Source organism: Aspergillus nomiae, assembly GCF_001204775.2.
Source record: "Aspergillus nomiae NRRL 13137 chromosome Unknown contig00108, whole genome shotgun sequence".
Lineage (NCBI taxonomy): Eukaryota > Fungi > Ascomycota > Eurotiomycetes > Eurotiales > Aspergillaceae > Aspergillus > Aspergillus nomiae.
Window position 1 is genome coordinate 40,360 of NW_015378163.1, and position 23,806 is coordinate 64,165.

General features: G+C 48.6%; 9 protein-coding genes across 9 annotated transcripts; 5 read left to right on the forward strand and 4 right to left on the reverse strand.

Annotated features, from left to right (window-relative positions):
- Positions 1-428: 428 nt before the first annotated feature.
- Positions 429-3,072, forward strand: ANOM_004367 (LIM domain protein; the record flags this gene model as incomplete). Its single annotated transcript, XM_015549624.1, has 4 exons — positions 429-555; positions 685-1,928; positions 1,979-2,638; positions 2,728-3,072. Exons 1-4 carry the CDS (start codon positions 462-464, stop codon positions 3,070-3,072), a joined length of 2,343 nt encoding a protein of 780 aa, XP_015407570.1. The 5' UTR covers positions 429-461.
- Positions 3,073-3,503: 431 nt separating this feature from the next.
- trm8 (tRNA (guanine46-N7)-methyltransferase) lies at positions 3,504-4,648 on the reverse strand (the record flags this gene model as incomplete). The annotated part of the gene is made up of 3 exons (XM_015549625.1): positions 3,504-4,150; positions 4,241-4,428; positions 4,491-4,648. 3 exons carry the CDS (start codon positions 4,646-4,648, stop codon positions 3,504-3,506), a joined length of 993 nt encoding a protein of 330 aa, XP_015407563.1.
- A 515-nt stretch (positions 4,649-5,163) lies between these two features.
- Positions 5,164-5,836, forward strand: ANOM_004369 (ESCRT-II subunit protein VPS25; the record flags this gene model as incomplete). The annotated part of the gene is made up of 3 exons (XM_015549626.1): positions 5,164-5,535; positions 5,595-5,670; positions 5,724-5,836. The coding sequence occupies 3 exons, from the start codon at positions 5,164-5,166 to the stop codon at positions 5,834-5,836; spliced, it is 561 nt and encodes a 186-aa protein (XP_015407564.1).
- A 220-nt stretch (positions 5,837-6,056) lies between these two features.
- On the reverse strand, positions 6,057-8,803 carry ANOM_004370 (BRCT domain-containing protein; the record flags this gene model as incomplete). Its single annotated transcript, XM_015549627.1, has 4 exons — positions 6,057-6,704; positions 6,772-8,152; positions 8,216-8,652; positions 8,711-8,803. 4 exons carry the CDS (start codon positions 8,801-8,803, stop codon positions 6,057-6,059), a joined length of 2,559 nt encoding a protein of 852 aa, XP_015407556.1.
- A 710-nt stretch (positions 8,804-9,513) lies between these two features.
- On the forward strand, positions 9,514-11,059 carry ANOM_004371 (putative toxin biosynthesis protein; the record flags this gene model as incomplete). The annotated part of the gene is made up of 4 exons (XM_015549628.1): positions 9,514-9,728; positions 9,797-9,935; positions 10,015-10,123; positions 10,183-11,059. Exons 1-4 carry the CDS (start codon positions 9,522-9,524, stop codon positions 11,057-11,059), a joined length of 1,332 nt encoding a protein of 443 aa, XP_015407555.1. The 5' UTR covers positions 9,514-9,521.
- A 217-nt stretch (positions 11,060-11,276) lies between these two features.
- ANOM_004372 (ceramidase) lies at positions 11,277-12,720 on the reverse strand (the record flags this gene model as incomplete). The annotated part of the gene is made up of 4 exons (XM_015549629.1): positions 11,277-11,568; positions 11,658-12,174; positions 12,253-12,439; positions 12,507-12,720. Coding segments are annotated over 4 exons (993 nt in total), but the record flags the coding sequence as incomplete, so codon positions are not given.
- Positions 12,721-13,567: 847 nt separating this feature from the next.
- On the forward strand, positions 13,568-14,860 carry ANOM_004373 (putative mitochondrial carrier protein; the record flags this gene model as incomplete). Its single annotated transcript, XM_015549630.1, has 2 exons — positions 13,568-13,816; positions 13,935-14,860. The coding sequence occupies exons 1-2, from the start codon at positions 13,759-13,761 to the stop codon at positions 14,858-14,860; spliced, it is 984 nt and encodes a 327-aa protein (XP_015407557.1). The 5' UTR covers positions 13,568-13,758.
- Positions 14,861-15,146: 286 nt separating this feature from the next.
- Positions 15,147-17,067, reverse strand: ANOM_004374 (uncharacterized protein; the record flags this gene model as incomplete). Its single annotated transcript, XM_015549631.1, has 3 exons — positions 15,147-15,389; positions 15,453-15,518; positions 15,577-17,067. 3 exons carry the CDS (start codon positions 17,065-17,067, stop codon positions 15,180-15,182), a joined length of 1,767 nt encoding a protein of 588 aa, XP_015407552.1. The 3' UTR covers positions 15,147-15,179.
- Positions 17,068-18,425: 1,358 nt separating this feature from the next.
- Positions 18,426-19,628, forward strand: ANOM_004375 (GNAT family N-acetyltransferase; the record flags this gene model as incomplete). The annotated part of the gene is made up of 2 exons (XM_015549632.1): positions 18,426-18,457; positions 18,962-19,628. The coding sequence occupies 2 exons, from the start codon at positions 18,426-18,428 to the stop codon at positions 19,626-19,628; spliced, it is 699 nt and encodes a 232-aa protein (XP_015407551.1).
- Between the last annotated feature and the right edge of the window lie 4,178 nt (positions 19,629-23,806).

Consider the following 23,806-nt stretch of genomic DNA (forward strand, 5'->3'; position numbering starts at 1 on the left):
CCTTGAGATAATCCCCGCGTTGCCTTTACGACCATGTGAAACCGGCGTTTGCACTGTTTGCACTGATTTGTTGTTGTTGTTTCCCCTTTCAGTCATCCAGGCCGTCAAATGCCCATTGTTACGGTTGTTATGATCAACTGAAAATCATTCCGATCAATGCCAGACAGACTAACCCTACAGAACATTATTGATTAATCAATTCCGACTTTCCTTCCATCTAAGACTAACAGACTTTAAGCATATCTCTTTGTGATGATACTCTAATCTTCCCAGCGGGGCTGAAGAGATCTTTCTAGCCCAATCTATCATTGTGCCCACCCCAGCCACCTTCTGGAACATTATTGGCTCACTGATCAATGATATGGGAAACTGACTTCATAGCTGAACAACACATCAATCGATTCTGATGTCTCTCAGGATACCTTTCCCTTGAAGACTCTCTTCCAGGCCAACACCACACCATGTATAGACCGTATCTGCACCATAACAAGACCAAAGATGGCCAACGGAAGGTCTCTCCTCCCGGGCCATCATACATGTCCGACAATCAGGTTGGTAAGTCTACATTATTAGCTGCGTAATGGCATTCTTCACTCTGCAAGGTGTTGAAGGTGTGATCGGATTTTTTTTATTTTTAGAACTTATCTCCTGGATACTAACATGTGGCTAATCTTCACTGTATAGCAAATTATCTGAAGGACCTCCGCACAAATAGACCAACCCGCCCAGGTGGATCGAGGCCACTCCCTACGACGCCAGCTGAGTCGAATCCTCGAGAGGACCTCCCGCCAAGGGCAGCATCAGCGATGTCTTCATACTCACATTCGAGGATGCCGTCAACCACTACAGCGGGCGATAGGGAGCTGCCCCGCGCTACTAGTTCTTTATCTAACCATCGTCCTGTATCTTCTCGAGGATCCATAGGCAGTCCGGCTGGACGACCGCTGGTCCAAGAACCCCGAATGGTACCCGTTCGGAAGAATGTCTCGCCAACGAGGGTTTTCTCTCGTCCTAGCCCTCCATCTCCAAACACAGCATATCGCGAGAGTTACCGGCGTCGATTTGAAAGGGAGGAAGCTCAATCCCTCCGTAATGCACTGCAAGAGATGGATATCCAAGATGACATTCGCCTCCATCAAGCTGCCCAAGATGAGGCTACGGAACTGGTTTGGATGCACCAAAACCCTGGATTGCCCTTCAAGAATCCATACGCTCCTTATCGTAATCCCGATATGGAAAGGTCCAGTCAAGGATCAGATAGGAGTAGCGTTTTAATTGGTCATACTCCCGCTTCCAGAAGTCCACAGGGGGACAGTTATCGTCCCAGGTCAGACTACTACACGGACTCACCCAGCAAACGTGCTGAGGAACAGCAACCTGCTTCGGACGAACCAAATTCCAGCCCCAGAAAGAATGGCACACTCCGAAAGAATCTCAAAGTTGACTTTTCCTTGCCTCAAAACGGGAGTCCGTCAAAACGAACAAGCAGTGGCTACGGACTGGGCCTCGGGAGTATCAGCAATGGACCGTCAAAAGGTGTTTTTCGAAACCCCAACGACCACATATATGAAGAGCCTGGGGAGTCTCAGCATATGGACGATGAACGTCCTGATTTCTCAAGATCCGATTCGTCAGCCTTAAAAGTCAAACCACGTAATGCCGTGCCTCGAGGCTCGAGACCTCTCTCTGGCCGATTTGGCAGCCTTTCATTCGTCGATAAACTGTCTCGTTTTGAACTACATAAGCATCCCCCAACGCAGTCAAGAAATCCTGAGTATAAGGCCAACGATCCCCTTCCCCAGGCAAATCCGAATGATGAACAAGCCATCCCGAAAAAAGATGGAATTGAGATTCGAAGTGACGAAATTCGAGCAGCGACAAGTAAGAAGCTCAAAGACCGAAGTACAAGGCTACCCATGCCAACTGCTGTGAGTGATCGTGCCGCCGGCCGATTGTGAGTTTTGATCCAACCTGGAAGCCCACCGAAGCCCAGTCCCCAGGCAAAGGTATCGACGTCGGAACGCGCGAATCCGCTTCACCAACACCACCCCCTGCACCTGCTGCTCCCACAATTGAGATATCTGAAGCGCCTTCTATCCCAGTGATTAACCTACCAGATGACAAGCCACCTACTCTTTCTGAGATGGCCGGGTCGTCACAGGATCGTAAGAAAGATGAAAGCTCTCTCCCGACCTCACCCAGCAGCAGCAAACGCTCAAATCCATTCCAGAGGAAATCTCCATCATCGGCTCTGCAGAACCGTTGGCTATCAACTTACAGTCGGGCTGGTGTCCCAACGGCGACGTGTGAATCATGCGCTCTTCCGATTTCTGGAAAAATTGTCACTGCTGCCGGATCGCGTTTTCATCCAGAATGTTTCATGTGCCATCATTGTCAGACACCGCTTGAATGTGTGGCCTTCTACCAAGAACCCGATGCGAAACGTCAGGAACGACTGGCAGCCGTTTCGGAAGCCGACGAGGAGGCCCGCTTGCTGAGGTTCTATTGTCATCTTGACTTTCATGAAATGTTCAGCCCGAGATGCAAGAGCTGCAAGACCCCTATTGAAGGAGAAGTGGTTGTAGCATGTGGTGCTGAGTGGCATGTCGGCCACTTCTTTTGTGCCGAATGCGGTGATGTACGACCAACCTAAGAGCCTGAAGTCCAAGTGATAATATGCTAACTATATTTTCCCACAGCCCTTTGACCATGAGACCCCGTTTGTAGAAAAGGATGGTTTTGCATGGTGTCTTCAATGCCATTCCCGGCGCACTTCTCCTCGATGCTCGGGGTGCAAAAAACCAGTACTTGATGATGTTGTCATCTCAGCTGTCGGAGGTCAGTGGCATGATGAGTGCTTTGTCTGTCACGAATGTAGTGCCGGGTTTGGGCCGGACGGCCGATATTTTGTCCGAGAAGGCGAACCGAAAAGAACAGCAAAAGGCCGCATCATCGGAGGCCCAGTCCAGTTACCTGTATGCGAAAGATGCGAGAGCATACGACTTAAGGCATCACCTCGGATTCGATAACGACTGCACGAGAAACGCCGAGAAGACACGGTTTATCATTTAGACCAAGCCTTATTGACTTCCGCACAGTGCTTGTAACTGTTCGCAGCATCTTGGGCGCTGGAGTAGAGTCTTGTGTTTTTGTTTTTCTTTCTTTCTTTCTTTTGGGTATATTATGCACATTACAATCTATGTCAACTATTGCATATGCAGCAAGCGGGAATATGCGTCAAGTGAGTGAGTGTATGTCAAATACTAGTAGCGTCTACCAGCTTGTCGTACTTGTTGGGGTTGGGCAGTCTTGGGCGCCATTGAGCTATGGACAGGGTCACGGAACTGGTTTCTAGCTAGGTCTTTTTTTTCGGGTTAATAGGCTTTGGTAACTGAAACTACTATATACATATATCAGGGGTTCGTGTATTAGCATCCAACCGCATAGAATCGCTAGTATAAGACACCATAGCCAGAAGCAGCAATGGAGATAAGTAGGAGATATCAAGCAGGCCATTCAGGGTCGGCCTTGCGACGGAAAACAGCCACATACTTGTTTCCCTTGTTCCTAGTGACCTTCTTGCCTTCCTCCGTAGACTCCCTCATGACCTCCACACAGGGATCATTTGCCAATTCCTCCTCAGACACCCGCTCAAAGAGATCCTTCACTCCACCTTCACTCGCCTGCTGTTCACCTTCCTCTCGGAAATGCCTCAGAACCCAATGATGATATTCCTCCACATCAGTGATCGTATACAAAAGGCCCCCAGGCTTCAGCGCGTAGGCATATTCAGCATTCAGGTTCTCAGAAATGATTCTAGCCTTGTGCTTCCTGGCCTTAAAATGAGGATCTGGGAAGCAAATAAAGATCTTGGACAATTGGTGTCTGCGGAAGAAGTTGGGGAAGAACTTCATGGTATTGCTGCGGAGGGAGCTGATGTTCTGATACCCGCCCGGCACAAGGCTATTGGATGTTTCGGGGGTGGCGGCTGAATCCAGCGAGGCCTCATCGGTGGCCACTTCGGCAGGAGTTGACGGTGCTGGGGAATCGGTGGCGGTTGTAGAGGGGTTCTTGAGTTTGTTCTGCTGGGCTCGGAGTGCTTGAATACGGTTTTCTACGTATTCGATAACCTGGGTGCGGATTTCCATACCTAGTTAATCATTAGTCCAAATTCCTTTATAACAGAAGCCGAAAAGTGCTGCAGGATAGGATCAATAGATTGACCGGATCAAGAGCATACCAAGTATCAAAGTCTCAGGTAGTAACGGCGCAAGACCAATAAGCAATCCACCGAACCCGCATCCAATATCCACAACCTCGACATCTTTCAAAAGTTTTCTCGCATCTGCCAGATTCGTTTGTTCAGGATCAGGGTTGACAAACGCCGGATAATGCGACGACCAGTCCATATGCGCCGGGCTGAGCGGACTAGAGCGTTCAGTTAGCACCCACAAAACCCATGCGTGCACGCAATTAACAGATTAACATACTAATCCAATCGATGATCTGAGAAGGGATTGGCGTGTGCACGCTGCCGATAGAACTTCTTCTGGGGCAGTTTAACCTTGCCCGTGTCTTTATCGGCTGCGGCCGCCGCTTTTTGGCGGTATTGATCGCGCTTTTGGCGCTTGAACGGCTGAGTGGACATTGTGATTATGATCGATTATGTTGTTATGGCCGAAATTGGCCCGCGAAGTAGGGCTGTAAAGAGACAATTGATGGACGTTGTGGAGGAGGTGGGGTGCATTCGACTGTGATGCGATCGGATGAGGTGCGGAAATTTATTTCGAGATGGAGTTAAGGTTATGGGGGCCCGGAGATAAAGCCCACATGCATGCTTGTCAGTGACTTTGATTCAACTTCACCAATCTCCCACCATTTGATTCTTGTTCAACGACTTTCGCTTTGGAATCGTGTTATACGCTTCGTTACTGTATAGCTACCCGAATACTTTTTGCAGTTCCCACTATCATTTATCAGCTCATTAACCGTCTCATCACTGATCAAAGCGGTATCACCCCAGCTCCCCCACCTATCTATCAACTGTTATCAACCCCTCCGCACGTCAATATCTCCAAACATACTACACTCTCTATAAACATACAACAGGCTCATTTGGTCAAACCACGGCGCATCTAAGCGAAATCTAGAGAAGGGAAGGAGATGTCTAATTCAACCCCCTTTCAATTCCCGCCGACCTACTCCTTCCCCCCATTCTTCACGCCCCAGCCGAACAGCACAACACGACTCTCACAGCTTCAAAAATGGTCGCTACTAATCCAATCTTGGTGTCGCCACCACCGAACATACCGTCTCTCCTTAATAGAAGCTATCGAGTCACCGCTATTCCATAATTCCACGTTGCGGAAACGAATTACACTGTCTGAGGCGCGGAATATCCTGGACTGGATGGCAGAGAGCGAAGAGAAGGGCGGAGGAGGTAGGAGAGCAGAGTGGATTGATGGGGCGAATAAGACGATTGCTTGGGTTTGGTGGAGGAGACCGGAGGAGTGGGCGGGAATTCTGGCAGATTGGGTATGTTATCTTCCAGGGCGGGCAAACGATTGGAAGCTGATGCTTGGTGCCGGGAGTAGATTGAGAATACCGGACAAAAGAATGTGGTTTTCACGGTTTATGAGTTGGTTGAAGGGGAGGCAACTATGTCACAAGGTAGGTATTGTGTGGATGTTCCGGGGTTTGCGCGGTCTACTGACGCTCGATAGAATGGCATGGCATGGATGTAGATGTTATGATGAAGTCGCTCAATGTCCTTGTGAAACGGGGCAAGGCTCAAATTTTTGGCAATGAGGGCCAGGAAGGCGTAAAGTTTTTTTGATGGAAGCATTTATCTAGCGCAGGCGTTGAAATCATGCACTGTCATCATGGCTGTTCATTAAATCGCTCGGATACGACAAGTAACTTCTACATGATAATTCCAGAATATACACAGAAGAATCACTCCGCAGGTCAAGAACCCCGAGAGTCCCAGAAAAGCTTGGACAAGCAAAAACAAAATCGTTTTGCAGGAACACTCTAACTCCCGCCAAGACATGGGCCTACTCCTCCATCTTGTCAGCCGTGTCTTCACTCAACTCATACTCATCTGCTGCACGCAATTCTTGCGACATCACAACGTCAAGAAGCCAATCCACGCGCACAATCCGTGGCGTTTTGCCAATACCTTGAACCATCTGCCGGAACCGTGGCCATAGTCTTTGGTGCTCGGGTGTCACACTGCTGAGTAGGTACACTTCTTTCCGTCCCCAGTTATCGTCGCTGGAGCTGTCATCATCACTCTCTTCTCGTTGTGGTTGGTATGAGACGCGTCCGCGGAAGAGCGAAAAATTTCCGCCATTGGTGTCAACAATGGATTTGAAGGCTTCAAAACCTCCTCGAATGATTTCGACACAATAGATCTGATATCCCTGCAAAAGCTTGTTCTTGTTTTTCTTAGCGTTGCTTGTGGCTACCTCTAGAGAGAACCCGAATCGCTTTTCTGCAGCCTTGTCCTCCAAGAGGAAACCGGCAGGGTCTAAAGGTTCGTTCTTTTTAAGGCATGCTGTGATGAAATCGGTGCTAATAATCATTGGGCTATAAGCAAGTGCGTTGACGAACTTAGGAGTTCGAAGTATAGACGGGGCAGCAAGGTGAGAACATTTCCGGGCATCTTGGACAACTTGGATACCAAGTTCCCGAAGTTGTCGCTATAGGTTATTAGTTTCTGTCCCGCGGCGAACAAAGCCGTAATAACTTGAGGTGAGTTCCACGAACCTTGTCTGCATCTTCTTTCTTCATGTTTCCTACCCACTTTTGATACCCCGTGATTAATAGATGCATTGTCACGGGAGGCTTTGATTTCTTCTGCCTCTTTGCCTCTGTTGCTTCGTCCTCATCGCTCTTGGCCTCAGGCTCGAGCGATCTTCGCTTCTTAACATTAAGTGTAACGCGGTCCTCATCCGTCTTTTTGCGACCTCCATAGATCACACCACCAACACGCTTCTTTTCCTTTTCGTACAAAGCAATATCCGGAGCAATATCATGGAGACGGGCAGCCGCGGCTTCCTTGGACTTCCGACTGCTTGTGGAGGATGGAGTGTCGTTCTCCTTGCCTTCCGAAGTAAGTCGGGTGCGCGCAGGCGTCTGTAGCTTCCTACTATCGGAACGTTTCCGTGACTTGCCGGCTGGTGTTGCATTACCTGCATCCGAGAAGCCTCCGTCATCTTCCGGCTCTTTCGCTTCTGGCGGCTGCACGGAAACTGTCGCCTTTCCGGTTGTAGCATTCTGATCCTTATTCTGCATGACTCGCCGCGGACTTGTGGCAGCTTCGGGTTTGTGTTCTGAAGGGAAAAAGAGGCTTTCGAGAACACCCCTGTCCAGCCGTGTCTGACCGACCACCTCGCCTAGGTTGGTCCGTCGAGGAAAGTGCGTATACCGAGGATCTGAAACCGGTTGAAGCTTCCACTTTGCGTAACTCTCTTCGAGCCACAAGTGATTGACCACATGCAATCCCCATTCTTTTGCTGCAGAGCACTTTTCACTGTTTCCATGGGCAGTCACCAAATGTGTGTTGTCTTGTTTTAAGGTCTTGGTACATTCTGCGCCTGATGCGGCGACTAGATTCTCTAAATAAGCTCTAGCCTCCCCAACGTAATTGGACAGGCTGATCTTGAATCCTTCAAAACCTGGGATCGCAGTTCGCGGCACAGGGTAGTGCAGCAATCGTCGCAGGGGCGAGGTCCAGGTGTTGTATGTTATCAAATGGTAAAGCCAAGATAAGTTTCCAACCTCTTTATTCAGCCTCGACGCCACGCGATATGCAAAACCTTCTCTGTAGCGACATATCAAGACCTCTGCCTTGGAAACATCGGACGTGACTGTACCTCCGCCTTCCTCGATAATCTCTGTAATCGAATCTAATAAGTGCGAACCAATCCCAAGGTCGGTAGAAAGCATGACGTGCTTCCCTTCAAATACATCGAGCTTTGGCCGAGGCGTGGGTAGAGTAGTTGGCTCAGCTGTGGAAGCTCCGACAATATCACGATTCTCTGTAGAGCGGATCGGCGCATCGGGGCCTGCACGGAGGATTTCTGGGTTTGGCAGAGTATATGGGCGTTCGTCGATTCGTCGCCCGAGTTTCAGGCAGTCGTCAAACCTGGCAAATGTCAGGTTAATGAGATCTTCCAATATTCTGCCCCTGCAGACCTAGGAGTCTTACCAGTGCGGAAGCACTATCTTGACATTCAACTTCTTGCCAAGTGCCACTCGAGCCTTGTCTGAATCCGTTGTCAGATCGACCAAGTGAGTGACCATCTGTGTTATCCTGGGGCTGTAAAGCCCGCCTTTTGCCAGCACACCACCGATAATCGCATCCTTATCGCCCTCTGGGATATCACCGCATGTAACCACAACATCGTTCAAAAATAGTCGGGGGTCGGGACTGTACTGTCGCGGGTTTGCCAATTTTCTCTTGTTAAGACATGCGTGCAGCCATTGCGGTTTGACAACAGGTATCAAAGCGTCGTTAGCAGCGTCAAACGACGGGAAATCGATGGTGGTAGATACGAGATGGCTAAATTCATGTAACGGTGGGAAGGTGGCTGGCGGCTCATAGATGACGGATTCACCACCCTGCTCCTCGAGGGTTGTCGCAAGCTAGTGGGTATGCATGTAAGACTCTGATATGTTCAAGGATAGATCAGTCGATGCATACCTGTTGCGCCGTATCGAGACTGAGGTCTTTCGAGCATATTATACAGATCTTGCACTGGTCGAAGAGCTGAAGCTCCTCTTCGCGGCCCACCATGGCGGGAATTAAGTGTCTTTACTATTAATTTCTTGTTGTATATAAGGTTCTGTCACTGTCACACAAGGAAGGGTTCAATATTGCTGGTTGACAGGTAGCTAAGATCGTGGCGGCGTTTTACTACAATTATGCGATGCGACGCGCCAACGCGCCGACACGACACCTGATCACGTGCATGTACCAATTACCATCTTTGGTGCGAGTGTAATCAAGTGACGCATTCGCAATCTACTATTCCTCTCTCCTAAAAATAACCAGTCCGGAGTTATCCATGCTGTCTGACTGAGTCTACCATGTTGAGAAAGCATAATGGCGATGGTAGCGACACCGTTCCTGTAGACGATACTTATCCCATCATGCAGTGTGCTACAGGAGTTCGCCGAATGTTTGTTCAAGAAGTGGGAAAGACGAGCCAGGTTCAGCGGTAGATTATCCAGATTGTTCATGATTGCTCCCAGATAATGCCCAGGAGACAACAGGTTTGTTTAACTAGTGTATAATGCAAGATAATAATGCAAAATGCTCGGCACTGCTTCTCGGGCCATTCAGAGTTAATTACGGGAATGCACCTCGGCTCAGCGATCCAGTCCACGGCAAAAGTGACCTGGGCATAGCTCCGCTACCCCAGACTATAAGCTGGGAACACTCCGCCTTTAAAAAGCCCCAGGCGGGCCCATGATAAACCGAAATTTTCCCAAATAGAAACTATACCTATGCGATGTCTTCCCCTACAAATTCCGGGCCTTTTCGCATTGTCGACCATGTGGTCGAATGCCAGCATATTCGGGAATATCCCGCGGCTACGGCTAACGAACAGGAAGATGAATTACATTTAGCTGTCAAGCAGTATATTCCCCTAGATAACCCTAATCCTCAGCCAGGTGATGTCACTATTCTGGCGACCCATGCGAATGGTTTTCCGAAGGTATTTACTTGCGTCCTCAAATGTGGCTTGCTGTTTAACGGAAATAGACGGCTAATGCTGTTTGACAGGAACTCTATGAACCACTCTGGGAAGAACTACATGCTCGGTCCAAAGCCAATGGCTTCCGTATCCGAAGTATCTGGATAGCCGACGTTGCGCATCAAGGGCAAAGCTATGTAAACAACGAGGATCTCTTGGGCAACGACCGTACGTAACAATGTCTCCGCTGGGTGCTACGATAAATCAGACGGCGAATAGTCTAAAACTAACACTGGCGCGCAAACAGCTAGCTGGTTTGATCATCCCAGAGACCTCCTTCACCTCGTCAACGTAAAGCGCAAGGAGATGCCTCGTCCGATCATTGGGATTGGTCATAGCTTTGGCGGTGCACACCTGTAAGTCTTCTGCAGAATGGAGCCGCGCAACTCTTCTTGACACCCTTCAACCATCACAGTGCGAAATTATGCCTGATGCATCCTCGACTCATCCACACTCTGGTGCTGCTAGACCCCGTTATCCAGCGACAAACGACACAGTTAGATCCCGTATCAGCCGACAAGCGAGAACTGGTTATAGCCAAAACTACCCAACTATCAACCTATCGACGAGATATCTGGCCTTCGCGCAAGGCCGCTGCGGAGGGTTTCAATCGAAGTCCGTTCTACCAAGCCTGGGACTCCCGTGTCCTTGACCGTTGGATTAAATACGGCCTGCGAGAACTTCCCACGGCTATTCATCAACTTCCCAACGAAGCATCGAAGGACGGCGAACAACCCGTCACTCTAACAACACCTCTTCACCAAGAAGTATTTACTTTCTCACGCCCTAATTACGATGGACCTCCGGGCAAAGATGTACCGGTCAATCGGGTAACACATCCCGATCTCGACCCCGATCATCTGGGATCTTTCCCCTTCTACCGCCCTGAGCCGTCACGTATATTCGCAGAGATCCCACACCTTCGACCTAGTGTGATGTACATATTTGGCGGTAAATCAGACATGTGTCTTCCCGAGATGATGGCCGACAAGATGGCCAACACTGGCGTAGGGTTAGGCGGCAGTGGAGGGGCAGCTGCGGGTCGAGTTCGTGACGTCTATCTCAAAGAGTTCGGACATCTCCTTGCCCAGGAAGCACCGACTGAATGCGCCGAAGCAGCCAGTAAGTGGTTGGGTCAGGAACTGCAGCGTTGGCGAGAGGAGGACCAGAATTTCCGAGAGCAGTGGAGTCGCAAGTCGAAAGTTGAGAAACTCACGATTGATCCGCGCTGGAAGGAGAACGTCCCCGCCCCCGTGAGGGGGAAGAAGGGCCCTTCCAAGCCGAAACTGTGAAGTTCACTAGACAGCCCGCAGCTACAGAGGAGTTATGCTGTCCTCAACAAATATGGCGTACATCGATGAGCTCCATATAGATTATCGGATAAACAACATGATCTTAAAGACCCTAAATCACGTTGTGAGCTGTAATACCATCTTCAATTTTCTCATCTTGTTCTCTATAATAATATGGTCCTGGCCAGGCCAAAACCAATGTCTATAATGAATAAGCAAAACATAGATGCCAGGGTCATAGTCAAGCCACCGTAGCTGCTGGCTACAATGCTCGCTCAAAACGGAGTAAGGATATAGTATCATCAATAAGAACAATCGCACTAGCCTAGTTTGATTTCTTGGCCACGCCATTTTCGCCCTTGTCTCTGGAGCTAATACGGATGATCTCGGGGAAGTTCCAGAAATGCGGCCACCACAGGTAATATTCCTCTTGACGATTGTTCAAGCAGTGGCGCAGCCAAATACCCCAAATTATATAGAGATACGCACCAATACCGGTCATAAGATGCCTAACAACAGAACAATGTTAGCAAGTACGGTACGAGCTCAGACCTGCGGCGGCGCAGAAAAGATAAAGAACCAGAGATAGTAGACATACCACCAGCCATGACCTTCAAGGAACATACCCCACGGAAGCCCCACTACCCGCCGCCATCCGCGGATCTTAGTGCAAAAGTGGTTATCCAAGTTCCAGATAAAGAAGCCGCCGAGGAACATGCTCAGTCCATAAATAACCATGAACCACATGGTCTTCAGAATCTTGACATCTCGCACATTCTCGTAATGTTGATGATCCTTCGAAGGAACGGGTAGGCCCTGTTTCTCGCGCGCTATCCGGTCCTCCTCGGTGGTGTGTCGCCATTTAGGGCGAAGGGTTACCTCCATGGTGTACATACTCCGCAGGACGACGACAATGGTCAGGAGAGCGTATGCATTCTGGTGGAAGACAGGGTCCTGAAGGTAGTGGTAATAGAGGGTGATGAAGACGGCCAGACCGGTCAGCGCAATGGCTAGGAATACACGGACGCTTGTCGGTCTCGAGTATGAGAAGGACGCATAGCACATCAAACATGTGGTGTAAATCATAGAAAGCTCGTCAACGAGTTGCATGGGATCTATCCGAGAAGATCAGGTTAGAAAGCTCGAGTTACCAATCACTCCTCGTAGAAGATATATAGAAATCTATCACTTACATTTCAGGGTCGAATGGAACAGGAAACTCCCCGTTCCAACTAGGAGATAACCATAGTACGCCACTTCAAAGATCGAATCATGTCCATTGCGCCTACAGCTGCGTAGCCCTTTGATTCCGAGCCACATAAACAGAAGGTTTGTCAGAGCGTTGACAATCTCGGCGGAGTAGATGGTCACATAGTAATCCTAGTTTTATGAAGACATTAAGAGTGAGTTGAGCAGAAAAAAGGACCAACAAAAAGGTTGGACACACCTCCTCGCACCAATTCAAGGTCGACGTAACGGGGTTCCAGTAGCCAGCCTTGGAAGGCGGATATGGAAAGAAGGGAAGGGCAGGCCACTCAGGCATTACGGGCAGAGACCGACTCCGGCTGTCCACGGATGATGGTCAATCTCTGTTGTGACGGGGTAAGTATCGGGAGGAGTTATGAGAAAGAGGGCATGGCAGATACAAAGAGGGGAAAAAAAAAGAAAAGTGACTGTACAAAGGGAGAGGCGTCGACTGGCGTTCGTGGAGTTACTTTGTACCTAAACTAACTTGACATCCGTTCGGTTCATCCAGACCCGTGACGTCGATTGATTACGACTGGGTCAAGCATCGCAGGCTGTCAATCCGCATTTACAGGAAACCGATTGGCTAGCCTGTGACTCCGCCAACTGCCGAATCATTTCTTGGGCTTTGTACTTGGTTACTGAGTGCGGGTGCAATTTTGACTTTGCCTTAGTTATGGATGCATCCGGCCTACAATACAAAATTCGTATTGCAGATCCCTGGATGAGACATTGAACGAAGGGTAAATTGAGTCAAGAGTCATTCCCCAGGATTGCTGCGGGAGAGTTCAAGGCTGGGTTCGTCTAACAGTAAATCGTCTCCCAATTGGCAGAATTCCACACATATACCTCGGTACATCCATGGATGGGTACGCACTACTAGTAGTGTCGCAGGCCTGACTGCACCCAAAATACTACATGGACACCAACTGAAAAGTCTCGTGGCCGGGGATCGTAACCCGTTTGGCATAAAAGTTAGGTAAGCCGATGTACTGTAATTCTGTCGTACTGCATACCTCCCCGCACCAAACTGATTACTGTATTTGAGTACCGGAAATACACCGCATGTGGCCATCTGAAACTGTATCCGGCCAATCATAATTCGGAACGGAGCTCTGATGACTTCACCAATCGCGATGTTCGAGAGGAAAAATACTACCGGCAATTCCGTTTTTCTGGAACCTCACATCGTACCTGATCTGAGTAGTACATGTCAGATCTAACCTTTCCAATTCTTCATCACTTTTACTGTATCGCTTGAGATGTGGTTTCTGCCGCCCCTTTCGTGACTGTGACCGCATTCCGGTCTCTCGCAAGATTCTCGTCATCTACGAAAAAGCGGTGTCCGTTGCGGATGAATTGAATCTGCTGTGATACTCACTGTCTGATCAACATTTCAAGCACATAACTTCGTTCCGTGAACTTTCCAGGCTGGGCCTGTGGATAACCTTACGATGTCGAACAGCGCTGCATATGCAGTACCGCAGGTGAAAAAGACCTCTGCCACTACGAGTATGTTCCTCGATTTGACGGCCTCGCTTCACTCTCTTTCTTTCTTTGGCCCGCTAGAGAAAACTACAATTTTTGTCGTTAGACCAAGCAAAGTGACTCTTGTCTAATTTTCTGGCAGCATCAAAAACCACCTTTCATTTCGCCGCCGGCCTTTGTTCCGGCCTCAGCTCCGCCATCCTCCTCCAGCCAGCAGACCTCCTCAAGACCCGAGTCCAGCAGTCTCAGAACGCCGCGCTTCTACCGACCATAAAGTCCATTGTCTCTTCTCCGAATGGAATTCGTGGCTTATGGCGTGGAACCCTTCCCTCCGCCCTCCGCACAGGTTTTGGCTCAGCGCTCTATTTCACAAGTCTCAATGCCTTACGACAAGGTGTAGCGCATACCGGAGTTCCAGTGGCCCTCTCCAACGCTAGCGCAAACGGTAAAGGTGCGGTGTCTTCGTCTGCTCTTCCGAAGCTGTCGAACTCGGCCAACCTTGCCACGGGTGCGGCCGCTCGCGTTGCGGCGGGATTTGTGATGATGCCCGTCACCGTACTGAAAGTACGCTATGAGTCGAGTTATTACGCATATGGCAGCCTGTACAGTGCAGGGCGCGATATCCTCCGCACAGAAGGTGTGCGAGGCCTTTTTGCTGGATTTGGGGCAACTGCTGCCCGTGATGCCCCGTACGCAGGGCTCTATGTTCTTTTCTATGAGCAGTTGAAGCGGCGCTTCGCATCACTGGCCGACTCAGGAACTGGTGACCAATCGCTGAAGTCATCATCCTCATCAATTAACTTTGTCTCTGGAGCATTGGCGGCTGGCCTTGCTACCGCGATCACTAATCCGTTTGATGCGGTCAAGACTCGACTGCAACTTATGCCCAACAAGTACGGAAACATGATGCGGGCGGTGAAGATGATGATTCAAGAAGATGGCATGCGGAGCTTATTGGGCGGCTTAGGGTTGCGTATCACCAGAAAAGCGCTAAGTTCAGCACTCGCTTGGACAGTGTATGAGGAGCTGATTCTTCGTGCGGAGAAGCACTGGGCATCAAGAGACTAAGCGCTAGGTGTCTGTATAACAAATAACCTATTTCTTTCCTTTGCTTGAGCATTTATTTGGGAGTTTGGGTTGGGTGATAAAGGAGTTTGGGTATACATCGTGGCAATCATCATTGTATCATATATAGGTGCGATCATATATCATCAGAATCCCAACTCATGACGAAAAAAATGAACATCAACACGAAACATTTCAGGTCCAACAAGTCATCAAAGTTTACAAAAAAGCCAATAGACAGCTCGGACACCAAATCCTAGGCCATGAAAAGCAGACGTATAGAGGTATCACTTGCGTTTCGCAAAACAATTCAATCGGCTGATCAAGTAAAAATCCATGCCCGCCGACTGGGGCTCTTCTTCCGCACAAGGTACATCTTGTCCTTCTTCCTGTCATTGACCTTCAACTCTGTCAGTGTATTGGAGGTCTGGGTAATGAGTTTGCCTTCGCGAAGTCGGCGCGTGTGATCAAAGAGCTCTTCCTGGAAGTCTTCCGAGATCCATTGTTTGATAATTATATAGTTGCTATCGCGCTGTTGACACCTGTCAGTTAGCATTGCTTACTTCGGAGATATCAAGCCTTCGAGGGCACTCACGTCATCCCAGTCCCAGGGCAAGTGATAGGCCATGAGAGTGTCAGGCAGAAGATGTCTGCGGTGGACCTAGACGCTGATGTTAGTTTGGCCAGACACGGAAATTTTTGGCAGTTCGGTGGCATACCTTGATCCAAGTCGTCCGGCGGTGTTCTTCCTTCTCTTCCTTTTCACTTTCGTCGTCGTCGTCCTTCTCCTTCTCCTTTCCCTTCTTCTTCTTCTCCTTCTCCTTTTCCTTCTCCTTCTCCTTTTTCTTCTCTTTCTCATCTCCCTTGCCGTCTTTCTTCTCTTCCTCCTTCTTTTTCTTTTTGGTGATTATCTCTTCAATCTCTTCCTCCGTGTAACCGAATTCGATCCTCAATCGTGTCCTAAATTCTTCGTCACGTCTCCGCTTCGCTTCTCTTTCGGCAGCGATCCGCCGCTCCTCGTTCAATTTCCATTCCTCGATGGCCGCTGCCTTCATCGCAGCTTCTTTACGTTCTTTCTCCTGTTTTACAAGCAGAGCTCTCGCCTCCTCATCTCGGATTTCTTTCTTGATTCGCTCGCGCTCCTCCTCTTCGTCAATCTTGCGCTGAAGTTCCTTGAGCTTTTCTTGGCGGATCTGCTCTTTGAGTCGTTGCTGCGCCTCCTCCTCGTCGATCCTGCGTTGAAGATCCTTGAGCTTCTCCTCCCGCAGCTTCGATTTGACATCTTCATCCTCCCTAGCTCTGCGTTGGGCTTCCTCAAACTGACGCAACTTGTAGCGATGTTCTGCTTTGCGCTGCTCCTCCTCTTCTTCGATTTTGTGTCGGAGCTCCTTGAGCTTCTCTTCGCGCAGTCTTGATTTGACGCCGTCTTCCTCCCTAGCATGGCGCTGGGCTTCTTCAAATTGATGCAGCTTCCAGCGGCGTTCCGCTTGCCGCTGTTCTTCCTCCATGCGCTGGCTCTTCTCATACTTCTCAAGCCTCCTCAGTCGCTCGCTAATCTCATCCTCGTACCAGTCCTCCTCCTGCTTGAGGATACGAACATCATGGGAATCGCGAGCGTCACGGGCTTCAAGGCGATTGCGAGCCAATTCTCGTTCTAAGCGCTCTATTTCCTGCTGCTGTCTCAACAGCTCCAGATCTTGTCGGTGGTCGTTCTTTTCCAGCAGCCGCTGATCGATCACCAGCTCATAATCCCGCTCATGTTGCCGCGGTGACGCCTCTCGTGGCGTACTGGCAGTGCTGGCACGAGGACGTCGATGATGAGCACGCAAGAGGGTCTCATCTTCTGACTCGTAGGGATCAATGTAAGTCTCCTGGTGCTGGTCCTTACGGGCCTTGTTGGCACTTTTGTTGGAGCCCTGATTCCGTGACTCGTTTTTGATATCGACGATGACGGCCGGAGGTGGCGGGGGACGCTCGTGAGACCGTCGTCGCCGGGCGCCTGTGGATGCGGAGCGGTGCAGATGCACGTCCTGCACGACGGGACTCAGGTAAGTGTTGCTGCCGTGATCGGGGCTGAAACGATGACGGGAGAAGGAACGCCTCCTGAAGGACGTTCGGCGGCGGCCGTTTTCCATGGAATAGTCGGACTCTGAGTAGTCGGACTCGGAATCGGTCCATGGGACGATGTGTTGTTGTTGATGACGACGCATCTTGGTGAAGAGTATATTATTTGGTTTTGTGTCACCCCTCCCTTTTTAAAATTTTTTTTATTTCTTCTGGGATCAAATGGGCCTAATATTCTATTGTGTTTCCAATGATGACAGTTGGGATGTGAACTGTCGAAGCGGGGCGGTTTTGTGATTCAAAAGAGGAGACACAAGAAGTGACGTAGTGGGAAGAAGCACTTGGCAAACACAACTTTCCAAGAAACAGCTGTGGTGGGATTAAGAGACCCTAAGAAGGTGACAGGGGTCAAAAGCAAAGCACAAGGAGGGGTAGCCTCTGGAAGCGAAAGATGGGCAAATAATAAAGAAAGGTGAAAGATAAGCAAAGGAAGAAGAGAAGCGAAGAGAAATAAGACTGAGCCTCAGTGTCAGAGGGAAAGAAAAAGGACCAGCCCCCGTGCCTCGTAAACGCGGGCGGTCCAGCTGAAAAGTGGGGGACAAAAGACAAGAAAAGCCGTTTGTTATTCGACTGTCGTGATCGCTGGGCAGGAATCACCCATTGGACTGGCAGTTTGGGTTTTGGGGGTCAGGCTGATGATCCGCATCGGGTGGCCACTTGGTGACTTTATCTCTCTCTCTGTACGGAGTAGAAAAGGGGTTCTAGATATAACAAATGCCCATGGATGATAGGTATCTATTGATAGTACACTAGACAACATGAATTTCTTCGAATAAACCTTTACTAGGTAGTACCTACTCCTACTGACTCTTACCACCAACGGTACCCAATGAATCCTCCCAGCGCGCCTCGACAGCCCTAATTTAGTCCAAGTTCGTCCAAGCGCAACCTAACAAGCACGTCTGCAACCCAGCGGTTATGTGAAACATTCCCTTGACCTAGGCCGTCTTATCAAGACCCCTAGTTTATCCCTAGTACCTACTAGGTACTATACATAGATATTGCTACTATAGTAGATAGTCGGCCTCAATCAAAAACGAGTGGTAACGGCGACCGCCAACCAAGGAAAACAAGGCGGTTAATCCCGCGGAACCAAAACTCTCTTTGATCATCCATCGATCGATCTTCTGATAGATTGGTGGCATGCGCGTGACAGATAGATGTGGACGTTCTGTTACCTTCCAGTAGTTTCTTGGTGGAATTAATTCGATCAAATATGATGATCACTTGCATTTGCTGCCTGATACACATGACGTCGGTGGGTGTCATGTAGATGAAGGAAAAGTCAGTGACCGTCAGCCTTGTGGCGGGTGGGGAAAGGTTTTTAGTATTTAGTGCGAATTAGTACTAGTGAGGGGTTTGGGTAGGTTATCGGGGATGGTTTTATCTAAGATTGCCTACTCCCAAGTAAGGATGGGGTATCTATTCCTTCCGCTGTATTAGCATGTGGTCGAAGGTTGGTACCTGCTTCGGTGTGTATGTACTGATGTATTCTCCGGGAACTCGAACTTTCACCATTGGGCCGGCCGCGCCTAATTGCTGCAATGCTTCGCAAACTCTATCTCAATTTCCGAGACCCTTGCCTTCCTAAAGAAGTAAGCACATGTGTTGGTAGAGTAAATCACTATACTGTAGACAGTACACAGTCCAATCTGCTACCACAGCTCCCCCGGGCATTGTCTTTCTCCGTCCCCCTCCCACTTCCCACATGCTAACAGGACCCGCATCGCATCCCCTACCTAAACTCACATACACAGTGGTTAAGACAACCAAATAGAGTTTTCGACGTAATTTTTTAATAGACGAGCAGCTACTATATCTAAACCACGTCCACACCCAACATTATTTACTTCCTCGTCATCCCAGCACTAAAGTAGTACTAAGTCCATAACAATTACCTGCTACTAACCACCACTGCCACAATGACCACCCCCCTCGCGCCCCAGTCAACCAACCCCCAGCCCAACACCCCACTCCCAGACAACTCCAAGGCCGTACAATTGACCTTATCCATCTATCGCCCTCCCACGCGGAGGCCCTCTGGCCCCTCGTCGGCGGCACTTCCGACCCCAACAAAGCATCAACATGGACCTACCTCCCAGAAGGCCCCTACCCGGAGGCCGACTTCGACAAATTCCAAGCCTCAGTAACAACAAAATGCAGCTCCACTGATCCCCTCTTCTACGCCATCGTCGACAAGAGCCAACAAGTCCTGGGCTGGATCACCTTAATGAGCATCGTGCCTGAGCAACTAAGGCTCGAGATCGGGTGGGTGCTGTTCTCGCCTGCGCTGCAGCGCACGACGGGTGCGACGGAGGCGTCGTATCTACTGCTGAAGTATGCGTTCGAGGAGCTGGGGTATCGGCGCGTGGAGTGGAAGTGCAATGCGCTGAATGAGGGGTCGAAGAGGGCGGCGGAGCGGCTTGGGTTTGTGTTTGAGGGGGTGTTTAGGCAGCATATGGTTGTCAAGGGGAGGAATAGGGATACGGCTTGGTTTTCGATGTTGAAGGAGGAGTGGGATTCTAGAGGCGTTAAGGAGGCGTTGGAGGGTTGGCTTGCGGAGGAGAATTTTGATGAGTCTGGGGCGCAGAGGAGGGGTTTGGAGGGTATTAAGAAGGAGATTCTGGGGAGAAATAGTAAGAATTGATTGTCGAGTATGTGTATAGATGTTGGCTATGCACTACTGCGGGTATCGGAATCATAGGATGCTTTACTCACCTGTCAAATCCCTTGGAGTTTGGTATCAGAACTGTTTTGTCATAAGGTACATGGTGCAGGGAGTTCAGATGAAATTCCCTCCTTTTTCAATACTGTAATGGAATTGTAATTAGGCAAAGTGCTTTAGTTTGCGCTGAGTTTCATGTTCTTTATTCTTTAGAATAGCACTGCGTGGAATGATATACTTAGAGCTGTTGGAATAAGATCGCTGAAAAGTAATGTGGGTGTCTAAGAGATCCATCTGTGACATGGATAACAAATTGTACTAATCATTGAGTATCCTGGTGTTGAAAGTAGAATGACACGTTGTTTGTATCCCTGAAATCTCTAGTTCCTCACGAAATCCTCACAACTGGCGCCAAACGCACAACAAATATGGCATATTCTATATTTCTCGCATCCAGCACCACATAAAACGCCTCGATTATCCCGAGAAAGGCTCATGGTGCAGATGTCACATGTCTGTGTAGCTCTATTCGATCTCACCCCAAGCTGGTACCGGCCCTGTTGTTCCTGTCCATCACCTCTTAGCTGCATACCGTAACCAGTCAAAAGGTCTCGCATCCGGGTATGACCCATCAATTGTATCCACCACGTTAGGCTGCGACCAAAGCGATCCTGGGGTTCATGGTTGAGCGGACGGGTCTCGAGAATCTGCTGTGCGATATTGTAAATGGCCATCTCGCATGTCGAAGATTTCGGTCTTCTGGAAGAAAACGGGTGGGTGAAGACCGAGTGCGACTGCATACTCCAGAGGTATCCCCTGTTGCTTGTCAAGAGGATCAGGCTTGGCTTTATGGCCTAGTGGTAGCTTCACCATTCTCGGATTTCCTATGAAAACGGCTTGAAACAGTGCTGTCCAGTTATTGGAATCCCGGGCCTCAGTATTAGCCCCGGCCTCTAGCAACTGCTCCATAATATCGACACAGCCACTAGGTTCAACTCGGGCCTCCAGGTCACTTCCACCTGCAGGCTGCGATCAGCCGCATTATACCCGAATACAGCCCCTATTCAGGGGTTTTTCTCGGGTTGTCAACGGCCGTTTAGTAGTACTAAGCAGCTCTCATTGACAATTGTATCATAAATAGGCTTTATATACATTGTGGATATAACAAAGGGTCTAAAATAACAGCGATCATTGTAAACTACTTTCCCCATTCCTAGGCCTTAATACCTTATACTACCAATTATAAGGTTAATCTAATAATCTCAAAGTTTAAAAATAGACTACTAGGTAAAAAAGAGTGCAGTCTACTGGACGTGTTAATAAATATTAAATCAAAAATATAGAATTCAGGATTAGAAATATACGTGGGAAAGATATTCAGATAAATAAATTCCTAGATAGGTAGACTTTTAAATAAGTAGGCTCCTAGATAGGTAAGCTCCTAATTAGGTAGGCTTCCAGTGTACATTGGAAAGAGATGATATCTTAAAATAGTGGTTTCCAGGAAATATGTGTTATATGGTTGGTATTCAAAAGGCGATTTAAGCGATTTTCAGTGAATATGATAAACCTGAGGGGCATTTGGCGCAACCGCGAGTATTTATGCATCTGCCACGGGCAACCCAAAGTCAACACGACATGCAAGCGATGACGATTCTGTCGTAACATGTATCCTCCGGTATAACAAAACAAAAGGGTGCGCGCATCGGCTGACGCAACAGTAGTGCTCAAAGGGACATTAAGATCCATGAGATCCGTTTGGCTTAGCCATCCTACAGTTCAGATGGTTGGAATTAGGTAATATATATACTTTTGGTTCTTGTAGACATTATAAATATATAACCAGCACGTCGAAACCCCTGATGGTGTAGTTGGATATCACGTTTGACTGTAATGGAATTTCCTTTGTAATCAAAAGGTCGCTGGCTCGATTCCGGCTCGGGGGAGACACTTTTTTTTCAGCCCGTCTATATAGATAGACCTAGGAGCAAGGGGGTTTTGTAGATTAGGCGACAAGGCCCCGTTGCCTGTTTGTAAAAGTGTGGGAAGATGGAATACATTTTACCTGAAAACTTTTCAAATTTGTGACAGGTCCATGAGCTTCATTGCCTAAGACAGGCGCCAGTTTCTGTCCGGAAATGATGGTGGCCACAGGCAGCACGATAAGTATTGAGATTCCGCCCACAAATTCGGGTCCTAGCTAGGCTGCGGCAGCATCCAATCCGTAGGTCGCATGTAATCGCCTTCCGAGCTATTCAACCCTGGTCGAATTAATTGTATGCACATAGTGGCCTTAGATCACTAACTTATTAAGCCATCCCGGTTTTCCAGGTCTTGATGGCAAACTCAATTAGGTACGACTTTAGCATAATATTGGTGATTCCAGCTAAGCAGCGGCTCGGGTTGGCCCGGAGCTAGCCCGGGCAAAAGGCCCCTAAGTGCTTGACTTTGAGTACTAACCTAATGATAAATATGAACTCTAACTGGTTTAGTTTACTTTCTATAAACTACCTATGTAAGAATGGGCTGCGGGCGTCCAGGCAAGTCAGCCACGGCGACATGAAGTTATATTAAGCTTTTCTATTTTAGTTCGATATAGATAGAAAGTTTATCAATTTATTCAAGGAAAATACGTAGGTTTTGTGTCTTGAGTCAGTCTAATGTCTAATGTCTAACTCTATAGATAGTAATGGATCATGAAAGATATTTACAAATGATATCTTAGAGTCAGAGTCAAGTGACTTAGGGCTATTAAAATGATTTAACATTTAACAGCCACTTTTCGTATTTCATTCATATAGTACCGGTGTGGGGGCTCGCGGGGATATCTAGGTAGCATAGAATATAGACACGACGCTACCGTAAGCGTAAATATACTAAAACAATGCCACATATTGTAATTATCTTGTAGTATACCGAAAAGAGCCCTCAAAGCCAATATACATAGTCCATGACCGCGGGATAAAGAGAAACAGGAACACCCGGAAAGACATAGATTTTGGATATAATATTATCACTCGCGACAGTTTTGGCAGAGTCTGTGATTGTTATTGTATACCTGGATCACACCTTACATAGCTATACTGTAGACCCGAGCCCCCCGGGGCCCTGTCAGCCACTCTTCCACTCCAAATCACATTTTATAGTGTCAGAGTCTAGTATGGCCACTATGAGCCTCCTGACACCTCTCCTGATTGGAATCCATGAAGACTTTCGAAAAGGTTTCTGGAACTGCATCTCAGGCCTCCCGTAAAGCAGCTCGGAGGACATTATAAGAGAACTAGCAATCTTCAAGATCTTGATCTTGAATCCATTTCTTCATTCGGCTCCAAGTTGCCTCAATTGGATGTCTCTGGTACAAGAACTCTGGACATTTTCGTAGGTACCTGAGGTCAATAGTGTCAAAGGCAGAGCAGGGGCAGTTATTTACAGCGGGATCAGAATAGTCTTACTTCTGTGTAATTAACAGACCATGTCGTTGTCAAACAACCCGCATGGAGATCGAGTTTTCCACATGCTGTTTTCCGAGCGAAATGGCTCGAGGGTCGTTGGCAATGATCACGGCGAGGCTTCAAGCGTTGGAGGTGCTGTTCGAAAGAGCCCTACCTTGAGCAGCAAAAGGCTGCTACAAAGCTTTGTGGTAGTACCCGACTCGATAAATTGAGAAACTGGAAAGAGCAACACCTTACAATGCGCGATCTGATTTGTCTCTAGCACACTCTGTTTAGAGGCCAAACTCACCTAATCATCGTACCTGAAGATGAGATACAGAAGAGCGACGGAGATATTGATCTGTGAGGACATTATTAACATTGGTTTCTACCTAGTTATCAGAGGCACCAGCGGATAGTCAAGTATTAAGGACATGCGCCGAGTTCGAGTTCCCGAGGTAAACATGATTAGCGACCGGCAACACTCCCTAGGCATCAGAGTAGCTGATCGCTGTCTCAGCGACTGGTCCAGCCAGTAGATATCATAGCCAAAAGTTCCGTACGTCATCCGGAAACCGTTGTATATCCAAGCGCCGGGGTGTTTTCTGCACAGTAACCGGCTTGCACGAGTAACAGCATAACTCGCTGTCCTCATTCTTCATCTTGAACAATTCCTTCTAGCTCCTGTTACAGAGCGCTTCGTCGGTTCTCCCTTCTGTTTCTCAAAAA